Here is a 26,878-nt window from a genome sequence, read left to right on the forward strand (position 1 = left end):
TGGAGCAAAGAATGTGAGACTTAAAAAAATCGATAAAACGCATCAACTCACCTATCTAAATTATCCCTAGAACGACTTAAATTATCACGTGACCGGCTTAGATTTGGTTGATCAAGTGTCTCTTTTCGACGTAATGCGGCGTGATTGTTTGAATTTTTCGATGCTGATTCATGTAAATTCTCCCAGGCTTGGCGATAGTATCGATTTAAACCGTTTCGTGATTCAGAACTGGAGCTATCGAATGATGCAACCGTATTGCAGTCGGGTGAAGCTCGATGGCGGTAATGTTGTGTGGTACGGCCTCTACAGGAGGGGGAGAGAAAGAGTTCAATTTTAATTGATAATCGGGCATACTAAATTCAAGTCGTAAAGCATACACTCGAAAGCAAAGCGTGTGTCATCAAATGGGAATCAAGGGAATTTTGAAGATGAAAATGTAATTTTATTTATGTAACTCTAACTTGCATTTTACCAAGCTACCTTACTTTTAACTCACTTTAAAGTTCACATTAATTAGAGAAATAAAAACCTTGTTATTTCATTGTATTTTTACTTTTCTTCTCTTCAATCGTCTTCAACATTCCGCATGATCCCGAAGTGCAGTTAAATCAAACTGTTAGCCAACTAACTACAAACGCGAAGCGTTAATTTGGAAAAATATTAGATTTTTTTTTTTGTTCAGATTATAGAGCCAAGCGATTTTAGTCAAATTCAACCCGAATGGGATCAAACTGTTCCTTAACAAATGCGGTGCAGCAAAACAAATCGAAATGTGCGTGTGAATTGATCAATAGAAAACTCTGAAGGATTCGATTGCAAAAAAAAAAAAAATCAACAAAAAGAGAAGTAGAGTGTGCGCTGGAAAGATTTATGGTGCAAATGCAATACGATTTGTTTGATTGTTGTTTGTTTTGTGTCTGGAATGAGAACCGCTTACATTTGTGAATCTTGACTAGTACGAGTTGTGTTTTGTAACAAATGGCACGCGTTCGATTCAGTGTTTAGCTCGAATCATAATGGATTACTAAAGAATCCGGCTCTTGACGAATAGGCTCCGCGACCAAATGTATTTATGTCACGACGACCGAGTTTTTGATCCTCAAAAGGAAGCGCTAATACGGTGTACCAACGCGAGGGCACAATTGGGTTAGTTTTATTATTGTTACTATTGGTTGTTGTATTTACTAAACGACGATCACCACTATAGTGTTTCGAACGGTTTGCTGAGGTGGCACTTGATGTTTTACGATGATGACAAGAACTAGTATTACAGTGTTGGTGGTTCATTGGATTGGAGCTGATTAATTATTATTATTTTGGTTTTTATTTTCGTTCAAATTGGTCAATTTTGTTATTGTTTTTTTTTTTTTGGTTTTGGGAAGGACGGATTCAACAAACATTCGATTTCAGGTTAACAAAGAAAATGATGGAAAAAAAGAAAACAAAAATTAATTGGCAAATAGAAACAAAATAAGAAAAAAAAAATTCGTTTTGAATGAGATTAATTAAGGGGTGTCGGTGCGTAGAGTGATAGAGTCGATCAACAAAGGTGATGAATAGAGTTATGATTTTGTATAGGATTGGCCAATGGATATATGTGGTTTTTTTTATCTTTGTTTTTCGATATAGATTTTAATAGAAATAAATAAAATGAGAATGGTAGTTTTTCGTGCAAGGAATCAATTTTTGGAACAACAAAGTTGGAAAGTGGTGTGTGTGTGTGTGTGGTTACGCCTAATCAGGACGTGTTAAAAGTTACCCTCGCTGCTGGTATACTTTTCACGTAGTTTCGCTCAAGCATGAATCTATTATGTTTCAATTCAGTTAAGATGAACTATCGACGAACACAACTTAAGTTTAAGAAAATAAATAGAAAAAAAAACAGTAAAGAAAAGGTGTGTCTATATTCCGTGCAGAAAAAAAAGGTGCGTTGCTTTGAAGAAAAAATAGACGTCGTTCGATTGTTATTAAAAGATACGAAATTATAATGAATTTTTATTTGTTTCAAATATTATTTTATCCCAAAGCCGATAAGAAGATAAGTAAGTCAGAATGAAGAAGAGACAGAAAAGTTGTTCCAATTCAGCCGTCTTTTTGGCTTGCTTCCCTTTTTTCTATTTTGTTTGATTTCTTTTAGAAAATGTATGATCGAATAAGTGAAATCTTACCTTCGGATCAAAATGACTATTGTGGTGATGATCGCAGCCAAGAATACAAAGCCACCGAACGCACCCAATGCTATAATTGCACCAAGATGCAATTTAGCACCATGCGTTTCACGGTGTTGGTCATTCTCTACCAAATGTGGAATGTTCACTTTCGGCGATTGATCCGATCTGAAATGCAAATGGACGTTAACATTAATTTCATTCACAAATTAAAAAAAAATGCGATTGATAACAAAACAAAAAAGAAAAATTCTTTCAAATATTTGTCAAAAAAAGAAGAGAAACTTGTTTAGACTTTCTTAGCTAGGGAAACATATTCAGTGTGTCTATTCACCTTATGTTTACACTACCAGCGATTTCATTATCTTGTGGATGTGCTGCCTGAATGATATTATGCGCATTGTTTGTGGTCGTTGTCGTTCGGCCGGTCGTCGTTTGAATTGGTGTTGTGTTATGTGCTGGTGATGCGGTCTTCGGTCGATGTGTTGCCGATGGATTTGCATGGCCATTCTTGGTTGGTGTCAAAGCTGGCACAACCGGTCTGCGCGGAATTATGTTATCGTTCATCGTTGGTACAACTTCTTCTTCTTCTTCTTCTTCTGCAGACTCTTCTGTAAATGGAAACAAAACCCGTTAATTTGTAACTGAATCAATTTTCATTGTGTGTTTTCGCTCAAAACAAGACATTGCGAAATGAACGAACCTTCTTCATATTCGGTTGTCGTGATCGGTGTGGTTGTGTAACGTGATGATGTACGCGTCGGTTTTCGTGAAGTCGTGCCAACTGTGGTTTGTTGCGGCGGTGGTACTGACACTCTCAAATCTAAATAAAAACAAACAATTAATCATGTGTCGTAAGAAATCAATCAGCAAAATGACAAATCGTCTTCGAAATGGTAGATTATAAATCAAAATGGAATGATAAAACAAACAAATCTGATTTATAACATCATAAAGATCAAAATCGGATTTTTCGCTTAAAATACGATTGTTGTGTCGATGATCGTGTCAATATTTACCTCGGATACATGGCGCAAGTGGTGCACTCCATTGGCCGGTCGACAAACATGAAATGTATCTTGGTCCATCTGGCTTGAAGCCATTTGCGCAAACAATCTCTGCCTTGGCACCATATTCCGTTGTTCCATTAATCGAAACAATTCGAGCATTTTCATACACCTCAGGCAATTCCTCACATTCAACTGGCTCGCATCGTGGCGGTGGTCCATTCCATCTTTCATCAATATCGCACGATAACATCGCTCGGCCAAGCATTTCATAACCTTCATTACATCTGTAAATGACCGTGCTCAAGTATCCAACGGAACCGTTGACCAAATCGTAGGATCCATGAAGGATTGATGCTGGCAATCCACATTCAATGTCTAAAGGTTAAATTCAATAAGAGAATTATTATAACTAAAGACGGCTAAAATTGGTAAAAGTGCCAAACTCTGCTTGGAAATGATGATTGCATCTTCTCAATTAATTTCAAAGAAGTTAAAACTTACGTTTGCAAACGGGTGGGAATTCGTTATAGAAACCAGTGTCCATGCAAGATCTCTTTGATGGTCCGACCAAAAGATGGCCATCGTCGCAGTTATATTCGATAATAGCACCAACATCAAAACCGGCAGGAGCGACCATTGTTGAGTTTGGAGGTTGTTCTGGCCGACCACATGCTTTTGGTTCTGGAAATTCAATGAATCGAACAAAGAATATAGTTGCATTTCAACGGAAATCAATTTTATGTTCCAGTGTTAGAAGAATAATCCCGAAAAATTATATCAAAAGGTATCTTACGATGTTGACAAATGAAGTTAAGTGGTGTATTACAGTTGGTATCACTCCAGAGCCATCCCTTTGAACCATCGAATCGTGCACAATTCTCATCGCCACCCGGAAGATTCCAAAATGAGACTGTAACCTCTTCGCCACCAACCCATTTCCATGTGTTTCGATCTTTTTCATCACGAACAGCGCCCATCCAATATTGTGATGAAACATCGCTGCGATGACGACGCCACAATTCCCAGCTGATGAAGCCTTGCAAAGCCGGATTGCTGTCATTGATCAAAGTTCCGCCACGAGCATGGCAAAATTGCAATGCTTCGCGGAAGTTCAACGGTTGTCGATTGTAGAATGTATAGCATTTTCCGTTGTACGAAGCTGATGCGCCTGGTGGTTGATCACGGAACACTGGGCACCGTTCAATTGGTAATGCTTGGTCGGTGTAAACGAATGCTTCGCAAATTGACAACGGGCTCGGTGTGTTCACTTCCAAATGGACGGAAACAAAGGCGCCGGGCATGGGTGGATTGCATGGCAAGAAGAGCGGTTGACCTTCCTCAAGCACGCCAGTGAATCGATTACAAATCGGATTTGTTCCCAAATCAGGTCTATTGTTTCCGACACGCACAACAATTGTCGCTGGTTTATTGTCACCTGTAACGCAAAAAGAAGGAAAAAACCAAATGGAATAAAATTGAAAAAAAAAACACTCATCAACAAAGCGCATGTTTTCGCACGTTAAAACTTCGAATTTGAGATGAAAATGTTCAATTGACAGCCGTTTACGAATCGAATGTTGTGCGATTGAGAAATGTTCGGTACGTGTGCAAATGAATGTCGATTACATGATGAGCGCGCGAATACTTTTCAGGGGAAAGACAAAAAAACCATACGCAAGAAGAAAAATCGTTGCCCATATTCGTTTCACTTAAGCGCATGAAGAGTGAAAAAGAAGCCTGCAATTCATATGTTAATGCTTTGATGATTTAATCGTTGTATTGCAACAAGTGCTTCTTTCTCCCGCCTCCCTTCGTCCATTGCAATGCGCATGGAAAACGAAAGAAAGAAGAAAGAAAAAATCATCGCATTTTTAACAGCTAACTTCCATTTCACGTGTTTAGTGTGTTTTCATTTGAAAAAAATTGTTGATTTTCAACAGTTCATAGTTTTGTTTCCCCTTTTACGTAACGAACAATTACAGACCGTTGGCACGGTTTGGAGAAGACCATGCGCGCACGAATAATTGAGAACAAAAGAAACTAATTGCAAGAGTGAGTGCAAAAAAAAAGAAGAAGAAGAAAAAGAAGAAGCAGCAGCACAAGAAATACAAACTACATACGCCAAAAGTGAGCATCAAACCTATATCATAGTAGATCGAGATGCCATCTTTGGCTCCTTTGAACCGTTACCGAATGTGAAATCTTCAGAGGAATTTCGTGTGGCTGCCATCATCAATATCATCGTGGCCCGTCCATAAAATTGCTCTCGTTAATTTATGAGCGATATATTGGGCGAATGATTAAAGATTCCATTAAACCGGATCAACATCGTTTAAATTCTCGGTCGATTGCAAAATTGCACCAGTTTTGCTGTTTCTCTCTTTTTGCTTTTCATTCACTGCCAATTTATGTTACTATTTTACGATCGTGCACATATCCAATACAGCATTGCATTGTGTTGATAAATGTGCGCGCTTTTTCTCTTTCATTCACTAGCTCCGATCAAACTCCGGTGTCGAAATGTAATTGTGCCCAAAGTTTACACATTATTTACTTTATTAGAAAAACGAAATGGTGCGAATTATAACAAATTTGTTAGCTGTATTGTATTGTGTCGGCACTGATCATCGGAGTAATAACAATCAATGGTCGAAAATCAAAAATCACAGCATGAGATAACATGTTCATTACCAGTATCAATTTGTAACCAAATTTTCGCATCTATTGTACTGTCTTGAGTTCAAAAAACCGCTATTCGGCGACTAGGGGCTAGGAACAAGTTGTGAGATTCACATAGATTCGCATATATTCATGCGTTCGTGGCTTTATTATTGTTGTTGTACACTCACTGCGCTGCGAATGTCCCGTATACACAATCACACGAATTCACAAATATTCGTACGGATTCGTCTCAAGCGCTTGTGTTATTACCCCCTAGTTCGGCGAAGAGGCAGAAAAAAAAACGATCAAGTGCCTTTAGAAAATGTTTATACAATTCCGTGGCTATTGAACCAACGACCGAAAAGCGTCATGTGCGATAGTAACAATTATAAAATACCAAATCCGTTACTTTGGCTCTGACTCTGGCTGTGTTTGTCTTTCATTCCATACACACATAAACCAACGAGTAAAAAAATGTGTGTATTCGTTCTCATAGCCGAATTGAATTTATATTTTGCATACACTCAATTCGTGTTTACTAATTTATTTACGCAATACTTGAATTGAATGTATGTTTTTCGGCACTGTGAGTCGCTTTTTTTATTTCCATTTTGCGGGAACGTAAATATTTTCGCGTAATTCGTTTCTGGTTTTCAGACATTTATTTTCGGTTGTAATTCGGTCGATCTGATAGCGAAGGCATAAAACCGTGCAATCGATAAAAAAAACACCGTTAAATTAAATCACTTGCTGCCTGTGTCAGTGTAACTTTACTGACGTTGCCGAATTATCGTAATCACTTCTTGATCAATGCTCATTTAAGTCACGCCGGTTTTTTTTCTCGGGAAGTCAATCGTGGACTCCATATTTGGTATCGAAGGTAATTTGAGAGTAAAACATGAAACAGAAAGTTTGAAACGAACCATTTTTAGGTTTCTGAGTTCATTTCCACCTTTTTTTTGACGAGAATCGATTTGAATGATTGCGTCTTTTATGCACTCGTATGATGAAGTATAGAATTATTGACTTCAAGCAAAAGAGTGGGAGTGAGTAGTACTTACTGAGTACGTTTAAAATAGTGTCAATCACTGCTAGTTATTGATTTTCGCATCAGTTTCACGTGTATTCTCAAGTGAATTGGAATGCAAAAACCTACTAAACTAAAAATGGCTTCGAGTTGAACTAAAAATGACTTCGGGATTTTTTATCGAAAATGTGCCATTCAAATTGAAGTGACATGAATAATTTCTTTATATCAAGCGCATATGACACAGAGAAGAAACAACAAAAAACTCGTATTTCCTATGACGCATCGTAAATCATGTGTGCTCTATAGTACAACATCTTTTGAATTCGGAGGAGAAAAAATCTGCGCATTCCATCAAAAATAATTGATGATAGTCCAAGACCTTTTCGTTATTATGAATTTCATCATATATTTAAAGAGACAAGACCCGATTAAACTTATGAGTAATTTGAAAATAATCATGGTGAAATTTTTTTATATATATTTTTTGAATGAAAATCTCCATTTCCCACAATTTAAGTGGAAAGATCACAACATTTCTTGTGAGTTCATTTTGTTTTGGTTTAAATGAAGAGAAACAGAGTCTCATGTGGAGCCTAAGTTGTCCAAGCGGCGGGAACACTATCGAAATTGGCGATCGCCGCAGTGAAATGTATATTATATTGAAAGAAGCAACGAGGTTTGAAATGACGATATTTTAGGGAAAAGACACGAGTTGAATGTATTCTTCGATTCTTCGGTGTGTTAACATGTCATCTGCAATTGTGGTATTGCATACGGATTGTAGCGATATTTCTTCGTTCGGGCACTTTCACTTTTTTTTATTTCCCTGCGAAAAATTAATAAAAGTGCATGCCATCCGATCCGTCGATTCGCATAATATAGCTCAGTTGTTCAATTTATAGCCGTTGGAAGCGCAATTTTAGCGAAGTAATGAGAAAACAAACGGAACAATCAAAACAGCACGACGCGCAAATAGTAGCATTTTAAATGCCATCAATATTCGGCTGTAATATTGGGCTGACATGCAATTTCGAGCGCTCAAACAAACTCATACAAACAACAAAAACCAATGGGGAGTACAGTTTAAAAAAAATTGTAAACAAATGTTATCACATATATTCCGTTTTGACACTTTAATTTATGTCATCGTTTTTTCCCCACATTCGGCATGCTTTTCGTGCAATTCAATCATTCCATCCGTTTGCTACTCGTATTTTCTATCAGGTTATGAGTGGAGCTTCCACTATTTTATTGTTTATTTTGTAATCTCATTGGACTGGCAGTTTGTTGTTCTGTTTTTTTTTTATCATATTCGCAATTAGTTGGGAAAGAAAAATTGATTTTTCCACAAGGAAACGTCAAAACATGAAATAGTATATTCGATAGGTCATTCCGCTAGAAAAAAAAATAGATAAATGATTGAAGTAATTAGCAAAAATTCACTCGTAAACTTGTTGAACGTCTGATTTATGGCGATTCGATTTTGAACGGCTGTTCGGAATGGAAACATCTATTTCGATCGAACCAAATGGCCAATGGCACTAAAAATCCGCAATTGTTCCGCCGTAAATGATGAAATGCCGTCGAAAAACCGTCGCAATCAAATGGGCAAATGAGAACAAACGATTTGGGCACGATTCATCGTGAGTTTCCATCGCTGCGCCGTGGTTTTTTTTGTTAATCAATTAGCTAATTAACAGCTTCAGAAGTGTGAATTATGTAACCGCGGCAACCGTTTAAGTATTTTGTCATCTTGAGTGTGCTAATTGTTGACATGAATTCGAAGTATTCGAGCAATTTTTTCGCTTAGTTTTTGAGTTTGAATTACGACCGTCGGTTAAAATTTGGTTTTTATGCAATGAACGACGGTTCGATGATGGTGAGAAGCGTATCGAGCCCATTTCGTTTACTTTGATGGTACAGAAGAGCTGCATTGGTTTTCAATGTGTTTTTTCCGCTTTTCCATCAACGATTTCAAAACTGTCACAAATCACACGATTTGCATGTTGGACTCATCACTAATGACGGGAGGTACTTCAATTTTTTGTTATAACATTCCATGTTACCAATTAACTGTTTTTCCTCAAACGCAGTTGCCGATCGAACGGCCCAACAACCAAATGGATCGCAGAGAAAATATATAGTACAAGAGAAAATTACCGACTACCGCATATATATGAGTATGAGCCGCGTTTGCATTGGGAGAGCTTAGCTCGGTTGCTGTACGTTATTCAATAATTGGCTATAATTTAATTAAATATATGCATTTGAAATGGGAGCAAGATGTTTATGCGATTATTATTCTACCGCAAATTGAAAGTTAAACCGTCAATTTTTTTTATCAAATCAAGCAATCATTTTTATTCGCCGCGATTCGGACCTTTTGAATTCTACACACAAGGCATTTCTGTCTCTTTGAGCGATGTGTGGTGCGCTTGCGCAGTTGTCGCTTTTGCACTGTGGAACGATTGTGACACAAAGCGCGCGCGCGCGAGCATATTTTTGCAGATGCAGATGTTGATTTGAATTTGTTTCAAATTGTGTACTTGTATTTTTTTTTCTCCTCTATAAAATGCTAATGATGGTTCGGGCTACAGACGAAATGCTTTCACTACGACGGATACGCTTCGGTAACTTTCACTTATCGCCGTGCCCAACGAAACATACATTTCTAATGAACAATTGGCATTAGAAACTGGAGCCGTGTCTCGGCCAAATCGACAATCGAAACAAACATCGTTTGGAAATTTTCCTTTTGAACGTGCGACACGGATCAAAATCTTCAAATATGATCGATGAGTACACATGGGAATGGTCAGTGTGTCTCTCAGCCCACACAAATCGACGCGCAACGAAATCGAAAATCGCGAATATTTTATTCAATCAATCGGCAGAGTGACTCAAAAGAATTCTTTACGACCCCCTTTCTTTTCGGTTTGAATTCAAAATATCTCCATCTATGGGATATAACCGCATATCTGCATGCGCATACCAAACACGATAATCACTGTTGTCGTTCAGCGGAAATAATTTATTAAATTTTAATGTAAATAGGCGCCATCGTCCGAAACCGCGACAAAATCTACACTCTTTGACTCAAAAAACAAGAGTAACGAACGTGTAATTGATTTAATCTGTTTAGTCGCGACCATCGTCATAAATAATATATGTGAAAATATGTGCGTATTTCAGGCACATTGTAACAAGTTAACGACGCATAAATCCATTCAAATTTTGCTAAACCATTTTCATCTACGATTCGAAATGCTTTCGCTAAAAATTTGAATTACTCAATCTAACGAAAAATTCGTCGGAAATTTCGAGAAGAAAAACGATTATTTATTCATAGATTAAAAGAGGCGAAAAAAACCAGATATGAAAGAAATGGAATAAATTCGAAAAATTACAGATGAAAGAAATGAAATAAGTTATGAAAAAGACGGCTTACCGCAACACGATTTACCAAAGTCCAATCGAACCAATTGCACCATGTATGGTTCCAATAAGTTGACATACCACCATGGGACGCGCTCGGCTTTGGTCAACGAGCATGTTTCTGGTGTGTAAAAGGCTGATGTTGATCCATCGATGGCTTTTTGTGGAATTCCAGCACCTTCGGTGGATATTTGCATTGGTGCCTTACCAGCCGCCACATTCAATACTGCAACGGAAAATAAAACCAAAATTAAAATTCATAAAACATTTACACAAAATAAAATTCGTCAATTTATAATAGTGTGGCGTCGTTAATTGCAATGCATCTACCATATTTGGGTATGACGCTGGAAACCTCCGAAAATTTAATGTCGGTAATAATAATAATAAGGTGTTTGGCACACACAAAAAATCGAATATGCGTGGAACGGATCGACGATGAAGGTCGTTTATCTCTCTATCCCCATAAACTGCAACGAAATATTCGAGTCATTCACATCTATCTCGTCACCGTGGCAAATTCAACAACAATGTAGGCAATGAACATTCTGAGCAAAATAATTTAAGCGGCGTTCTTATCGTTAATTTAATAATCTTTGGCATTTTTGTGGTGCATACAATGTTGAGCGTTCGTTGTTTGTTCCTTCACTAGCGGCAATAACCTACAGCAAGAGATTCATTTGTAAGCGCTATCTTTCGAAATATACAAACGGCTCGCACACACAATGTCATGACAGTTTTACGTCAATGTAATTTACGATAAATATTGTTGGGTTTTACGCCCAATTCTTATTGTTCTGGCATTCATTATGATCGGTTTAATTGATAGGTATTGAATGATAAATTGAGTGAGTTTAACTGAAAAATGTATGTTGTCGATGGAATGTGAATACATCGAATTATCATAGAACCGAGAGCGTGTTAGATGTGTTGTTGTTAGAAAATAGGAAACGTATTAATCATCGTGTTTGCCACAGTCAATGGAACCGATCACACAACACGTGTGATTCTCTCTATATGTCTCTGTCGGTGTGTATGTTTAGTGCAGTGTGCATGTCCGTCGAATGTTTCACAAACACATGCACATATGGAAACAAATCCAAAGAAAAGAGCCAAATGAACAAACGATGGCGGAAATAAATGTACGTTCCGTTCATAATTACGGTGTTAATTTTTTTTTCTTGTTATTGTTCCATTGCAAGAGATGTACATTCACGACCACATAATTATGAACGGTAGAATGCGAAGCTGAACTGCAACATACTCTATCAGAACAATATGTACAATTCACCGCTCTCGTTACCGCTATCCTTATGCTTGTACAGCGCTTCGTCTGACGAAACACTCATAACACACACACAAACGCCGTCACTCTATCTCTCACCGTTGAATACATCGTCGTAACCCTAATTGGAGGTGCTGCTGCTGCACATTTGCATAATGATTTCGGGGTGAAATGCAATGGCTTCAACTGCACACACCATTAAGGTTTGGAATGTTTAAAGTGCCATAAATTGAATTATGAACGAGATAATTATGACGAATAATTATGACGAATAATTTTTAAATTTGTTTGATTTTTTTTTTGTTGGGTCTTTCTCCCTCAATCTCTCTCTATCACTGGCCGAACTTTCTAGCAATCGTTTGACAATTTGTTCCGCCCAAAAACATCTAATTCGTCAAAAACACATTAATTAAATTCGAATACAAACACAAAAATTCCATTTCACTTCCCAACCACGTCAGACGTGGTGAAAATTTTCTAATTAAATTAGACATAATGACTCGATTCATTCGGTCGATTACTAGTTGTTTTATCATCAATTTTATTGACCCCAAACTGATTGGCCTGTTCATCGATGATTTAGCAAATGTGTGCGCGCACAATGAATCATTTAGCTTGAAAAAAAAACATTGCTAATTCGATTTCAATTTGGGAAAAGAAGCCAGGAAAACTACGTATACTTCTTTGTTGTTGGCAACAATGGCGGCACTTTCTTGCGGTCGATTTGGAGTTTTGTTGTCAATCATCAAAGTAAATCAATCATTCGATGCATGATTTTGTGTCTGGCATTTTCAATCGAGTCTTGGAATCTCTGACTAAAAGTCATATTTGTTATTCAAACAATCGGTTCAATCTATGTGACTCCACAGTTTTTTTTTTAATCTGTGGTTATTACGAATGGCTGTTTTTTTTCCATGGAGTCATTTAGTTAATCACTACAGCAGAAGAAATTGGTTTTGCACGTCACCAATATAAATCCGATTGAAGGGAAAAAAACACCAATTAATATTTTCGATGATTGAAAATGACTTTTTCTTCGGAAGGCATTCGCCCGAACTGTGTGTAGCTTGCCTCAAATAGACACGTCGCAAGCGAATGTAATTGGTTGACTTTTGGCAGCATCAATTTCACTCATTTCGATTACCTCGTCGCTTTAATTACTTTCTATTTCATCCGTTCATTAAACACACCGAAACCAAGAGAGAACATTTGCCTATCGAAGTGCAAAAAATTACGTGACTCAAGCAAATGGAACGTACACAGCGAATTTTCTTCTTCTTTCATTTGCCATTATCAATCACAGCCGACGAGTGAAATGAGTTAGTTTTTTTGTTTCTAATCGATGCGCGTCATGTGGCATGACAACCAAATTAAATTATGAATCATCTAAACCGAAATAGAGTCATTTGCGTCGACGAAATGCAAAATTAATCGTCTCATTACGTCTACCTCTCTCTCTCTCTCTCTCAGTCTTATGTATTCGCATCCATTTCTGCGATTCGTAATTTAGTTCCATGGAGAAAAAAAAGAAAGAGCTACGCAGGCAAAATGAAAGACAGAATGAATAAAAATTCAGTTTTTGTGTGTTTCATTCAAAACATTCGAATGATTTACGCTTCAATCGATTGACCCAGTCTCTCTTCGAAACTCATTGACTCAAAATGCGTGCGCGCTAATGGAAACACGTACTCTTTGGTTGCAATACGGTGTACGCGCGCGCGCGCAAACGCTCGCGCTCAACAAAACGGAACACGCCAACAGATAAACCGAAATTGGGGAAGCAGATGTCATAGATCGCGTATAAATAACATTTATTAAAGTGAAAAGAAAATGTAAAATTGCTGCAGTGACACTTAATGTGTGGAACGCTAATTAGAAATCCGATTCAGTTGTAGAAAATTATGAGCGTGTTTCTTGTGTTTATCGCACGCCGCAAATCTTTATCGTTTCGCATCCATTTTTCTGCTTTAATCCATTGCCTCCACTTACATGTGTTATTTTTTTTTTCGTGTACCGATCAGATTTACGCACTAAACGCGATCCGGTCGCTCACACAATTACAATTATGATATAGCTTTGATGCTTCTATTCGCTTCTTCAGCTTCAGTTTTTTTTTTCTGCAGTGACTTTGGATGGATTTAAACACAATCTCCATTACGAATTTCAATGTCTTGAGAGCTGCTGGTTCTTTTGTTGTTGTTGTTGTGCGCGTTCAAAAATTATGTAGACCATGAATGGTGTACAGTTATAAAGTTATAATGATCTTGATCATAGTGCTAGTCATCGCTTCGGATTTGTTTTTTGTTTTCCTTTCTTCTGCTATTTGTTTAGCCAATATTGCCGTTGAGCGTACGCTTTAAACACAAAACCAAACCAAGCAAATCCAAGCAGATAGCTTTTGTACGACTTGAATGGTATCTGTTTTGCACGATTGTACAATTCTGCATTCACTAATTCTGTCATTGCTTTCGTTGGATTCTTTCAACGACATCGCTTTTGATTTATGTTGAAATCATACGAAACATATACGTTCTGTGAGGCTTTTCATTCAGAGACTATACATACCCATTTCGAATCGAATTAATGCGTATTAAAGATTTCTACTTTTAATCGTAATTGATGCTCTTTCAATGGGATGAATAAGAAGCAAAGAAATGAATCCGAAAAAGGTGAGAGTTGGTTGGCTTTGACTCGAAGCTGAATTTCGATTAAAACTCTTGTCAAACCGAGATCAATTGATCGACGCAAATTTATGCAGTTTTTTTTTCATTTCTCTTTCAACTTTTGCTTTTCGGTGCGAGATTAATGATTCTTTTGGAATTTTCATTTTTTTTTTTCATTGGTAAAAAAATTCATTTTTTTTTCTTTGTCAATCCAAAGCATTCTCCTTTTCTTTTTCTCCATTTGACACATTCTTTATATGAAATTTTTATGTTGAAATAAATTTTTTCATTCATTTCATGCATTTTTGAAGCTGTGAGTTCATTCTTTTTCTCTTTCCTTCTTTTGCGATCATCAAAAATGTGCGATTTCGATGTGTTTTTTGCTCATTTTCAACGGTAAGTTTTTGATTTCAAAAGATGTACTTCATCGTACCGGACATTTTCTAGGTTTCATTGATCATGTTTCCGCCCATCGATGTTCCATTTCTGTGTCAACGGTAGCTCAAGTGCAAAAATGGAATGAGCTCAACAGCGAAACATATAGATGAAGTCATCATTTTTCAAAAAAACTTTAGAATAAGAAAAAAACGGCCATTCTTTTTCTTATCTAATGAGAGCTCCTGTGCTCATTTCCATGGCGCAAGCCAATGCGACCGAATCCATAGAACAGCTATAATTGTCACACATAATTTGTATAAGACGAATCGATTACATCTTTCTCTTGCTCATATGGTTCGCTTCGAATGACTTTATTTTTTAAATACAGGTTTCATTTACGTTGATGATCACATGCTTTGCTCTAATTTGCTTTCGACACACACGCGGCTCAAACGAAATAAATCCATACAAAATAGATAATTGCGACTTGTTTGCACTGATTATTTTTGCGTTGGTTTTATTTTTTCGTCTAGTTTCTCTTCTTGAATTACCTTAGCCTCTATATCTGAGATATCTACATATCTAAATGTTTAGATGTTCCGTACTGTTCCAAATTTTTGGGCTAGTGTTCTGATTTTTCAACGCCTTTTTGGCCGCTTCGCAAACTACTCTTTCATAATAATTGATGATCTTTTTTTAACATTTTGAGCGAGAGCACTACGGCGACTAGCTAATGTTTGTTTGCCGTCAAATCGAAAGAACTGCATTGCATATTGTGTACTTTATGGACGCTGAACGTAAGCGAAAGTAACGATTTTTTCTCGTGTCAGTTAAACAAATTACTACAATAATTTCAGTGAAACTTTTTTCTTTCGCGTTGTTATTTCTTTCTTTCTTTTTTTTTGTTCATAAATTTATTATTTCATTGATTCTCCGCGTTCTTGTTTTGCTTTTTCGCGTAGCGCACAATCATTACAGGCACATAGATCGTGAGAACGCGAATTAAGCACACATGCAATGGAAAATAAAGTGAACCTTTTTTCTTCTGTATGAATGCGTTTCTCTTTCTGTAAATATTTGAATTTCATCGTATATGGCAATTTGTGTGCGACAACGGTGGTGATGACGACGACGACGACGATGCTTTTGCTTTCTTCTTTTCTTTTTCTGGCTTCAACATCGTACCTTTTATAGTGTGTTCGCAAAAAAATACCAACAATATTCTCAGAACGATCGAAATTAATTGAATGAAAAACGAGAAGCCCGAAAAAAAAATCGCCTTATTTAGCGCTTGACATCTCGTAATGACCCCGAATTCGAACCATCTTGTCTGATTAATACGACGCAACGGAAGTTGTCGCCACTTGATTTTTTGATTATCTTGAAATTGTACCGTTAGTTCTTGCATCGATCAGATGGAATGTGACACGGATGTGTAATGTTTGGCCAAATTTCGGCAAAATGACGTGTTCTCCAGCTATTTCGCCAGTTGTCGTCGAACAAAACTCATTGTTCCACCGAGGCGCTATAAAGTCGGTCATCGGTTTGAACATGATTGCACCATTCTTTTCACGACGATCGTACAACACTCGAGTGTTAATTCTAGGCCATAACAAGATTAGGTTAATTTCATCCGACGCAGACCAGAGAACGGAAGCGCCCGGAAAAATATTAACAATTCAAAGAATTTGAAGACATTATTAATGGGAAAGAAAGGAAAAAATTTAAACTTTTGAAATTTTGTCTGCTTTTCAAATCGGAAAACAAATTTCACGTGAAACTCATTCATGAACTAATCATTCTGTCTTTAGATGACAAAAATTAGAGCTATTAAGCTGAAAATTTGTAAGAAAACCGGAGAGAAAAATGAAATTTGAAGAGAAAAAAAACTGGTGAAATCTCCATAAGCTGTTTATTTAGAATGAAAAGAACTTGATTTTCAAAGAGCGTCTATTTTATTCGTTTTTTTTTTAAACTTCTTCATTAAAAAGTCGTCCATTCAAATGACAGAGTGAAATGAAATGGTTTCGGTCAAATCCATTTCGGATTGGCGCACGAGAGTAAACGTGAAATGAATCTCTATTGAAACGAATCATATACATTCGGAATATGAGGTGGATTTTCACAATATCTTATCTAAATTACTATAAAATGATCCACTTTCGTTGCTTGATGAGCGCATATGTGTATGTGTGTGTGTGCTCACGCTGTGGTGGCAGTGGCAACGTTGTGCCGAGTTTGCTTTCATTTACCTTGAAACTTCTCAACAAAAGTAAACAACAGTCGCAATAAAAGCCTGATTTTAAATATGACTATAAAAGTTCCATCGCGATGTGGTATTAATGAGTTGCCTGCATTTTCAGGTGCGCGAACAACGAAGAAGAAAAAGTGTTTCAAACACATCACAGCGCACAACAATAATGTTAAAATGAAATTTTCGAAACTCTCATCATCGCGTACATTCAAGTGCTCGAGCGAACGAGCTCATCGAAAAGAATGAAAATGAAGAGAGAAAAAAAGCGAAGAAGCCGTCTTAATCTTGATCACGACGTTCGGTTGAAAGAAGCAATGGCGCAGTAGCACAGTAGAAGAAGAAGCAACCATTAACATGTATTTAATTTATTGCGTTTGTTCCCGACTCGAATTGAATTCGAAATAGACAGGCAAAATGTAGATTATGGCTCGGCACAATATGTGAAACGAAAAATCACTTTCCTTATGCATAATCAACTGAAGCGCACAGAAAATGGCATTTTTAGCATATTCACGAATGATTTCATCTTCTGCTGCAGTGGCTGTTGCTGCTGCATGTGCATCGCGTCTCTCAATATATATTTTTTTTATCATTGAACTTTAACTCTATCATTTTCTAAACAAAAACACACTCACACACGTCGTCAAAGTCAACGACGACGACGACGACGACGACGACTACCAAACAAAGCCACACAATGGATCAAGATCATGGATGCCGCCGTTAAAACCATGAGAAAATTTTTCGACGGAAAAAGAAGCACACACACACAGCCAGAATCACTTTAATGTTTTATTTATATATTCCGTTGGTAGACGCTTATTGTTTGACTTTCTTGTGTGTTTTTGCTTTCAATTTCTTCCATTGAATTTATTTGCTAATGTGACTTAAGGTGAATTACGCCCGCATTGAGACTTTCTCACAAGCGTTGCTTCGATTTAACGACGATAATCCATATCTGTTGTGTTGTGTTCTCTGTTGTTGTTTTTTTTTCTTTCGTTTCGAAAATGATAGCATTGAAAAAAATACAATTATGTTTTCGACAACGACGACGATGGCAGGGTCTCACTTTTGCTCTTGCTTTGGCGCATTCAAAATTCGTGCCTCTCCTGTCTGCGGCATAACGCAATTTTTGCGTAGCACAGAAAGGGAAAAAGAGGTGAAAACATGGTTCGCAACAAACAAGTCAAGTCACACAGAGACTTGTTTGCCAAATCTAATTATGATCATTGACGTTGTGTGTATATGCCTTGATACAATAGCGAGATACGAATGAAGGAAAAAAATTGTACGTGCCGATCGAGCGTCGAACCACCAGAGAGACAATGTGTCCACGGGGCTAGAGCTCAATATCGTTTGCAAACCACGAAAACAGTATAATTATTATATTGGCCAGAACCACAAACGATGTCTCGTTAAAATGAAAATGCAAGCAAATCCAGAGAGCAAGCGCCTATTTTGTGAATAGGCTGTTCGTGACTTGTCGGCAAATAACACTGATTGTTCAAAGTGCATCATAATCTTGGTGTTTTTCTTTTGCCCTCGCTTCGCTTCTCTCCTCTGTTTTGCCACAGTTTGTTTTGATATCATTTATAATCAGTATCGTTCAGCGAAAGAAAGTGAAGTTTCAATTTGGTTGCATATTTTCAATTTCAAAAGAAGAAAACGAAGCGAGAGTAAGAGAAAAAAAAATAAAAATCACAAATGTCTTGATGCACTTACGGCCCAGCATTTTCATACTTTTCGAGTTGAATTACGTCGATGGCTTTTCGAGCGAAGTGTTATGTTAAACATGATTGTGGCATTTTCGGGTGGTTTGGCGAGGCCACAACCAATCATAAAGTTATTAAACTAGATTGTATTCTCACTTTTGGAACAGCGTCTATTTCTACATGTATACACAAACAAATTGGTGTACATAACCGCAGGTAAGTGAAAAATCGAAATTGGCTGTTTTCATATCTAGCACACATATTTTTCTCTCTCTTGCGATCGCTGCTATTTTGCGCTTTACGTGCATTTAATTGACCCAACGAAATTTGGCATTTGGTACTCGGAATTTTTCGGACGGAATTTTTTTTATTTATATAATGATCTCAGCGGCGCCTTCCTTTTTCTCACCAATAAATCTAGAAAGTATACAACTTGAAAGCATTTGGGAAATGGCTTCTCAGCCTAAGGGATATATATAAACAGCATTCCAAACGAAATGTGTTCAAAATTCAACGATTGTCGAGTTTCCGAGTGGCCGTCATGCATATACTTTAAAAACACAGGCACCGAAGAACATTCACACCATTCTCTGTCTCTGTGAAGCCATGGCATGGTCTCGTTGCCTGCTTACAGCCCATGCACAGTGTTGAAATGGTGCAGTTGCTCGATGATTCGTCTTGGAATTTTATGTAAATCAATCAACGATGTAATTCAATTATTTCACATTTGGAAATCTAGGCCAGCAAAGACATTCTCTCTTTCTCTGCTGCTCGTATTCTATAACGTGCGAGAGAGCGTCGCTTTCAAATAGAAAAAGGTAATTTCGAACTTATTTAACGACAAATTTCTGCTCAAATGATTGAAATAATCATAGTAATGTGGTTGGTTATACTTTTCGTTAAAATGTGTAACGGCCGTGCGCGCGCACACACAGAGTGAATGAAAATATTGGAAAAAATGTTAGAAACCATCGCCGATAGGCAGCTAAACAAACTGTCAAGAGAGCATAGAACAAGTGTTCATCAATGCATGCCGTCACACAAAGTGTATCTGGGCTTTGAACTCATTCGCTTGATTGCATCGCACCGTAAATTACATCAGCTACGTTTCCGATTGCGTTCGAATCGGAGTTTATTAACATTTCTCTCGGTATGTTTCAATGTATACACAAACGGAGAGAGACCCAAATTCCATGCACAGCCATCGACTTTATCGAATCACATAATGTCTGTGATCAACATATTTATGTCATCGGAATCCAATCAAACGGAACCGATGAGCATCGTATACACATGGCCGATCGATGCATGATGGTTCACACGTGTAGCAAATGATTTAAAGGTGAAAAGCAACAAGTACTTTGCGTTTTTTTTCCTATTTTTTTTTCTCATTGCCATTCATTAACGGTACACATGAGTATTGATCACACCATGCCAACAAACACCTTGATATTCGATGCTTTTTTTATACACAACAATCTTTTTCTCTCATATTCAATTGACCATTTGCTATCGGATGGTATAATTGCTGAAAACCAGTTCAAATGCTTCTTTCCACTGCGTGGTTATGTTCCATTCTTGGCTTGTGTCGCGTTTTTTCACTCCTTTCAATTTACTGGTCTAAAATGATAATTCCATTGACTCGGTGAAAAGTGTGTCTTTGCCAGTGGGGCCCGTCTCGCTGCCGACAGAACTTTTCTCTCTTGAATACGTTTCTTTTTAATTGATCGAAGCTAATGGACGAAGGCGATCAAGATGCGGAAATGTCAAACTGGAAAAAACTAGCGAATCTTCTAAACCCGTGAACGTCTTTGCCGTGGATTTTGCACCAGAGCCACGGTTTAAATAAACTAATATTCATATTCGTGCCTATCCAATTAGTTTTGCTTGGTAATTTATTAAAATGAGCTGTCGTTTTTTTTGCCCATTTCTCCGACAAATGAACTACTACTGTGTCACAAGAATCTAGTTCTATGGTGATTTAAACATGTGAAAAAGAAACTGTTAATTGAAATTAGGTTTTATGTGTCAAACAATCCAATCCAAACAATTGGCTGAAATGTTAATTTTTATGCAAATCCCAAGAATTGGTTCGTGAGACACGCTCGGTCAATAAAGAACCGAGTCGATTTTTAACGAAAACTCGCTAATTTGACGATATTGTTGCACCAGTTTTTTTTCTCTTTCGAACAATTTCTTTCTGTGTACAACAATGAGACATTTGCAACGTTTACTTTAATGAATCGCTTGCTGTTTGCATATATTTCAAAATTATCATACAAAAGATCGATCGATTTGAATGGGAAATCATGTGGTAAAGTCTAGTGCCCCAGTTTGCGGTTAGTTGCACCGATTACCCGTACATTGTAGGATTTGATGGCCGTTTTTTTTTCTCTCTGCCTCTATTTTCATTGAATTTGCATCTCATTGTAAATACACAGTTGCTAACTGTTTGAAGAACGTGGCAGCATCATTAAAAAAGAGCACTGCCAATATAATAATGAAACCGATAGAAAATCGCGTTTCAATTTTGATGAGTTTAGTCACTCTCTGTATGTGTGTGTTTGTATGTGTTGATGAATGCTTACCACAAAATGGGATTCCGTCTGGAGTCCATTGTCCATTGTCACAAACGCGTCGTGCCGGGCCCAACAGTTCAAATCCCCGTTCGCATGTGTACGTTGCTATTGTGCCACTTTCCAGTGAATCGTCTGAAAATTCAACGTTGCTGTGAGCAGGTGAACCTGGAAAGCTGCACGATTGTGCTGCAAAAAGAAAAAACAAAGGAAAAGAAGAAAAATTAGAATGCGGTAGTTAAAATGTGATTATTTCTGCATATTGATTAATCGGTTGGCCAAAGTCGAATCAAGTGGAGATTTTCGAGGGGAATCATAATGCCAATTATTTCATCATGTGACCAAATTCTAAACCGAAATTGCTCATAACATTGATCTTGATCGCACGCAAAATGTGACACGCAGTAGCAGCCATGAATGGGTGGTGATTTGATGTCACGAAACGTGCTTATAATTTGAACTGCACACACACAGACCATTTTCATGTGTGCTCACAGAGTGAGAGTTAGCCGAATGTGCCGTTATACAGATGATCAAATTACAAACACGATCAGTTTCAGGTCTGCTGCCTCATACTCTTCTTTTGATTCTCATTCAACCTTTTCCACAATGCTTATTATGCGCAAACGAATAACAAATGAGTTTCGGCCGGAGAATTTTCCTTCTTCACTTTGAGACATCATTCGTTGACGAAAAATGTCTAGCGAACAACCTTTTAGCATAATTTCGTTTGCTTCATAGCGCATTTTATTATTTGGGTGTTGTTTCTCCCATTCGTTATGTTCTTTTTTTCTTCCTCTCTCTCTCTCTCTCTCTCTCTCTCTCTCTCTCTTTCTCGCTGTCCATGATTTTGAGTTGAATTTCTATCGCGGCGTTTGCATACAAAGCCGAGTCGAGTCGTGTTCACTTTGACCATTTCACACGGTCGGTGTGTAATAAACCGTCGAAAGGTAATGGGTGCGTGAATGTGTTCCATTTGCTTTGTCGTGTTATTTTGCAATATTCTAGGTCTGTCCGAGCACGATTCCACTAGATTATTCCATACCTATGTATATTAATTGAAACTCTATACAGCGTCAACCATTCATTTTGTGTTTTTTTGTTCTTACGCCGAAGCATTTTTTCTTCATTGCCATTTTATCGCTTTCGATAATTAAATAATAATTTTTTTAATTTGGGCCGGAAAAGAAGCATTTTTTTGCTTTATCGCCTTTTCTAGAACGGGCATCAATCAGCGAATGCATGGAAAATGGCGATCATAAAAATGGAGAAGATCGAGAGAAATGGAACAAATGTGAATGCAACGTAAAGAAACGAGATTTGAAGAGAAAAAAAATGAAAGAAAAAAAGAAAATTAAAAAGAATAACTCATTTTTCTACGACCAAAGAATGAATTATCTACACAGAAAAAGTTTACGACTTTTTCCAACAACACATCAAAATATGAAGAATTACAAACGAAAATATATTGAGAAAAACATGACATTTTAATTCTTTTGAATGATTTCGTTCCTTTTTTTCGAGCAATAAAATGCACAATGGCCATCAAAACAGCCGAGTGAGATTGTGAGATCGGCGTGCCTTTTTAAGTGACATCAAACGAAGAGATAGCAAAACGAACACGGCAACAACACTCGGAGACACGGAGAAAAAACGCATGTCTTGTGAACTGAACACCTGTTGAAAATTCATTTGCCCGAATTACGAAATTTCGAGCAATAGAAACAATCGACGACTTGCAGTTTGGTTAAACCGCACCGACAAAACAACCGAAGAGCGAATGAAAAAAAAACTGGCTGTTAAATGTTGTTACACGATTTCCATAACTGCTTTTTTTGTTCTTCCTTTAAAAACAACAACGAGAAAGACACTTGTGAGGTGCTGCTGCTGTTGTTGCTAGTGCCGTTGCTTATATGCGGCATTTCCATTCACATTCAATACACCATTTCGTTTCTATGCACGCGTAACGGTAACGGTCTTTCCGAGGCGGAGATCGGTTCGCTCTTCACTTCAAATAATACATATCTCTCGCTAAGCTTTGGCGAATATGCCACAAAATTGGCTTGCAATACACAATTATACCCACTTTTCGAAGCCTACATAAAAACGTTTATACTCTACACATATGCTTGTGCACATACGAAACCCCGAAAAATGCCTGTGTTTCCACTCGCTAGAAATATATTCGTTAGGCGTGTGTGTCGTTTTTGTTTCTCTTCGGGAATTAAGGCAAACATAAAATATGTGCACTAAATAAATGTTTCGGAGAGAATGAAAGAGTCAAAACAAAACAAAGCACGTGTGCAAATGAAGTGAATCGAGAGTCGGTGCACAGAGCGGCAAATGCGGCAACAATGTTTAAGACCGGTTCACGAAAAATAAAAAATGGAAATCTGCTCGGTGTGTTGGAGAAAAGTTAATTGCACATTTTATTCTCTCGTCTTTTGAGAGTCGAGCATTTGAAATGTACAGCAATTTTCTATAGATCGCATTCACAAACCGAATCGAAATCGCATACATACATTCGTTTCTTAATTATTTATATCATAAACGGTAAAAAAATCAAATAACTCTGCATGTTTCGTTTGTGGCCTGCATTCATTTCTTGGTATTGATTTTCGGGCGGCATTCCACTCGGGTGTGGACCGAAAATTCAAATTGAAATTTTTATTTATGACCAAACCTGTTCTCCACTTGAAACGGTAAATTATCTTAGATGCATTTATAATATGTGGCCCGCAATCCGATGTCCGTTTTGTGATTGGAATTTATCGCTTCGCCATTCGGATTGCATGTGGAGAGCATGTTGCATTTTTCATATTATTATTTTTTTTCGGCATAAATTAAAAATGCACATGTACGTACATGTGTGTGCAACGGTATGTCTTTGAACGACCTTGTCGTTGAAGTGGATTGAACAATCGCGATCCGTTCAAACCAGATCTATTGCGAAATTGATCGACATCAAGACAACGGGACTGTACGAAAACCATTCACATACATATTAAAAAGCAATATTTTATCGTTCGCGATCGAGGTTTTAGCGAACGAAAAGAAAAAAAACATTCCTGCATTTCAAACGATGTATGTGCATGTGGGATTTTGCACTTCGGGCTATGTGCACAAGTGCAAAATAGTTGTAAGTTAATCGAAATTAGCGGCGATATGGAGTTAAAGTGAACTAATTAAGTGCGGCTGAAATTGAAATCTGAATACAAATTGGCTCATTTTTCTTGGTTTAGCTGGAAGCAGTTCACCATTTTGAGCATTAAATCAAGCTTGATCATCATCATTCAACCAACCGTATTGGATGTCATGCCATTCATTAAATTCCTTCATTTCGATTACAACATATAATTCGCTTCTAGCGTGTGGGACATCATGATCGAAAAGCTATTATTGCTCTCCCATCGATGAACCACAATTGTAGCCGAATGGGGTGCAGTAACAAGTGCCGCTGTCATTTTATTGACATTTTTTCCTCTTCAAAATGAACGAGTCATACGAACGTTGGGCTGCTACATAATTCCATGGCAAAACCTATCATTTTAGCTGGATTGAACAATTTCCAGTGGAGAATCGGAATGAGCAATTGATGCGCTCGAGTTTCATCATCAAGCTGCAGAAAGATGGAGTAGCCGTAATGGGCAAAGTAAATGATCACTCTCTCGAATCGAGTCTGATGAAGTAATAAATGCGATTTATTGAAGAATTGTTTCAATTAGATTTTATAATCCAAAAAAAAAAAAGTATGATCGTACATCTAAGCCTGCATTACATATATATGCTTGCTACGAAAATGATGGCTTGCGATTCAGTGCACTGTTTCGTTTCGCTTCCGAAAAAAGGCTTAATGTGTGCTGTGTTTCATTTTCATTTTCAACCTTTTAATTCGCCATCGACATGTACTCAATCCAGAGTATAATTTTTCCGCTGGCCTTTTTTCCCACCTTATTTGCGCTTTTGTTCCATTTGTACATTGATTCCATTGCGAGAGCTGTGAGTGAGCACAAAGATATCATTTAAATGAAGCTTCTTTAATCGTATCAACGAAAACAAAAAAAAAATGTGTGAGTACTTTTAGTGAGCTCACATCAACACCATGTGCTAATGGATCGGTTTGGATCAAGATTTCCGTCCATTATTTCGTTGCTCTTCTCGTTGCCTTCTCTTTGCTCTGTCTGCCAAACAACAACGTACAGACATCGAGTGTGAGCGCGCATTATATCCATTCGATATAATTAAGATTATAAACTACATGATTTATTGTTTTGCATTACACATAAATTTGGCTGGGTTTGGAAGGCGAATGGTTGAGTGTCTCGATTCTTCGTTTCAGCCGCGTTTATTTTTTTTTTGTGTTGAATCGTAAGTGTCTTTGTTGTCTTGAATAGATGCCACTCGTTGTTAATCGTACATTGTTGCGTGCCTTCAAATGTACACACATCTGAATTACACGGTGCCAAGTTTTATTGCAATCGACGTTCGTTTAAGTTACGATTTTCTATCTATATTCACTGGGTTTTTTTTCTTTTGATTTGGTTTTTTTTTTCAAACTTGTGTGTCTCATCTGTTTTGGTTTCGTCGTTCACCGTGTGTATGTGCTTGCATTGCGGTGAAATGTGTTGAAATTTTCATCCGAAACAATTGTACATTTAGCAATTTTAATAGATATATATGAACAAAATTGTACTTGTTTACACCGCTGAAATTGGATGCTGATGTTTGGGTTGACGTGCCTAAATATGTATTTATTACTCTCTTCTCTCTCACTCTCACTCGCTCTCGCTCAACCGCATATTATGATCTGCTAACAACAACAAGTGAGCAATCCGACCACTCTGAGCCAATTGCCGTTGCCAATTTAATTCATCGGAATTTATCTCGATTTTCGCGATTTTCATGTGATGTAACAATCCGTCAACAAACAACAAAATGAGCAATTGCCACAAACTCGAAATGGATTTTAGGCGCCCGCAACTATTCATGCCATTTTTTCTTCTTCTCTGTCAGCTTTTTTTTACTTCATCTACTCATTTCTATGGCGGTTAGAGAGAGAGAGAGAGAGAGAGAGAGAGAGAGAGAGAGAGAGAGAGAGAGATATTTCGTTTCAATTGTTTGAAAGATTCAATTATTATGAGAGTTGCATCTGACAAACCGTAATTATGATCTTAGTTAAAATACAGGATCGGTCGCGCACATGCGCCGCTGACATCTTCATGCACCCCGAAGCCATGTTTAATCTATACGCAAATGGAACCGACAATTAAAACATGTGGAAACAATGAGACGACGATTGCAATTACAAAGATTACACTTGCACTCTCTCCATTGTTGTGGCATATTGATGGCGTTCTGGGTAGCTTTGATAAAAAGAGTAAACCGAACGAAAGACGATCGCTCGAGGAATTTTAATTTTCACAGCTTTCGGCAGTGTAACGAATGCCTCGACATTATTAAAAGTTATTAAACAACCTTTTGTTTGCGGCTATTTTTTTCTTGTTCTCATTTGGTCATCTTCATTGGCATTAAAATGCAAGATCATTCGCATAAAAACACTCAACAAAAGATCGAGATCATGCGAACAATTCAATGGAGATAGCGTCACATTAGGCCAAATATGTGTTCACCTTGAACTATGTACGTGTGATTCGAATTTTTTTTCCGATGGAATTCTTGAGTAGCCGCACCAATGTTTCATGCTAT

The 26,878-nt window shown here is 37.4% G+C and overlaps 1 protein-coding gene across 2 annotated transcripts in view; it reads right to left on the minus strand.

Annotated features, from left to right (window-relative positions):
* Positions 1 to 26,878, minus strand: part of LOC129565875 (sushi, von Willebrand factor type A, EGF and pentraxin domain-containing protein 1) — a 37,480-nt gene that overhangs the window by 1,649 nt on the left and 8,953 nt on the right. The window contains exons 2-11 of one of the 2 annotated variants that reach the window (XR_008687669.1): positions 21,185 to 21,361; positions 10,318 to 10,530; positions 3,972 to 4,613; positions 3,680 to 3,859; positions 3,188 to 3,553; positions 2,872 to 2,991; positions 2,503 to 2,779; positions 2,169 to 2,336; positions 938 to 1,297; positions 164 to 303 (exon numbers count right to left, since the gene is read on the minus strand). Coding sequence is in view for 1 of the 2 variants with exons in the window: in XM_055441178.1 (XP_055297153.1) it covers positions 52 to 303; positions 2,169 to 2,336; positions 2,503 to 2,779; positions 2,872 to 2,991; positions 3,188 to 3,553; positions 3,680 to 3,859; positions 3,972 to 4,613; positions 10,318 to 10,530; positions 21,185 to 21,361 (2,395 nt within the window). In the remaining variant the exon portion in view is untranslated. Of the gene's footprint in view, positions 1 to 51; positions 304 to 937; positions 1,298 to 2,168; positions 2,337 to 2,502; positions 2,780 to 2,871; positions 2,992 to 3,187; positions 3,554 to 3,679; positions 3,860 to 3,971; positions 4,614 to 10,317; positions 10,531 to 21,184; positions 21,362 to 26,878 lie in introns of those variants that run through there. The other variant, XM_055441178.1, reaches the window with a different exon arrangement.

Source organism: Sitodiplosis mosellana, unplaced genomic scaffold, assembly GCF_009176505.1.
Source record: "Sitodiplosis mosellana isolate CC-2019 unplaced genomic scaffold, AAFC_SMos_1.0 Smas_scaffold_3, whole genome shotgun sequence".
Taxonomy (NCBI): Eukaryota; Metazoa; Arthropoda; class Insecta; order Diptera; family Cecidomyiidae; genus Sitodiplosis; species Sitodiplosis mosellana.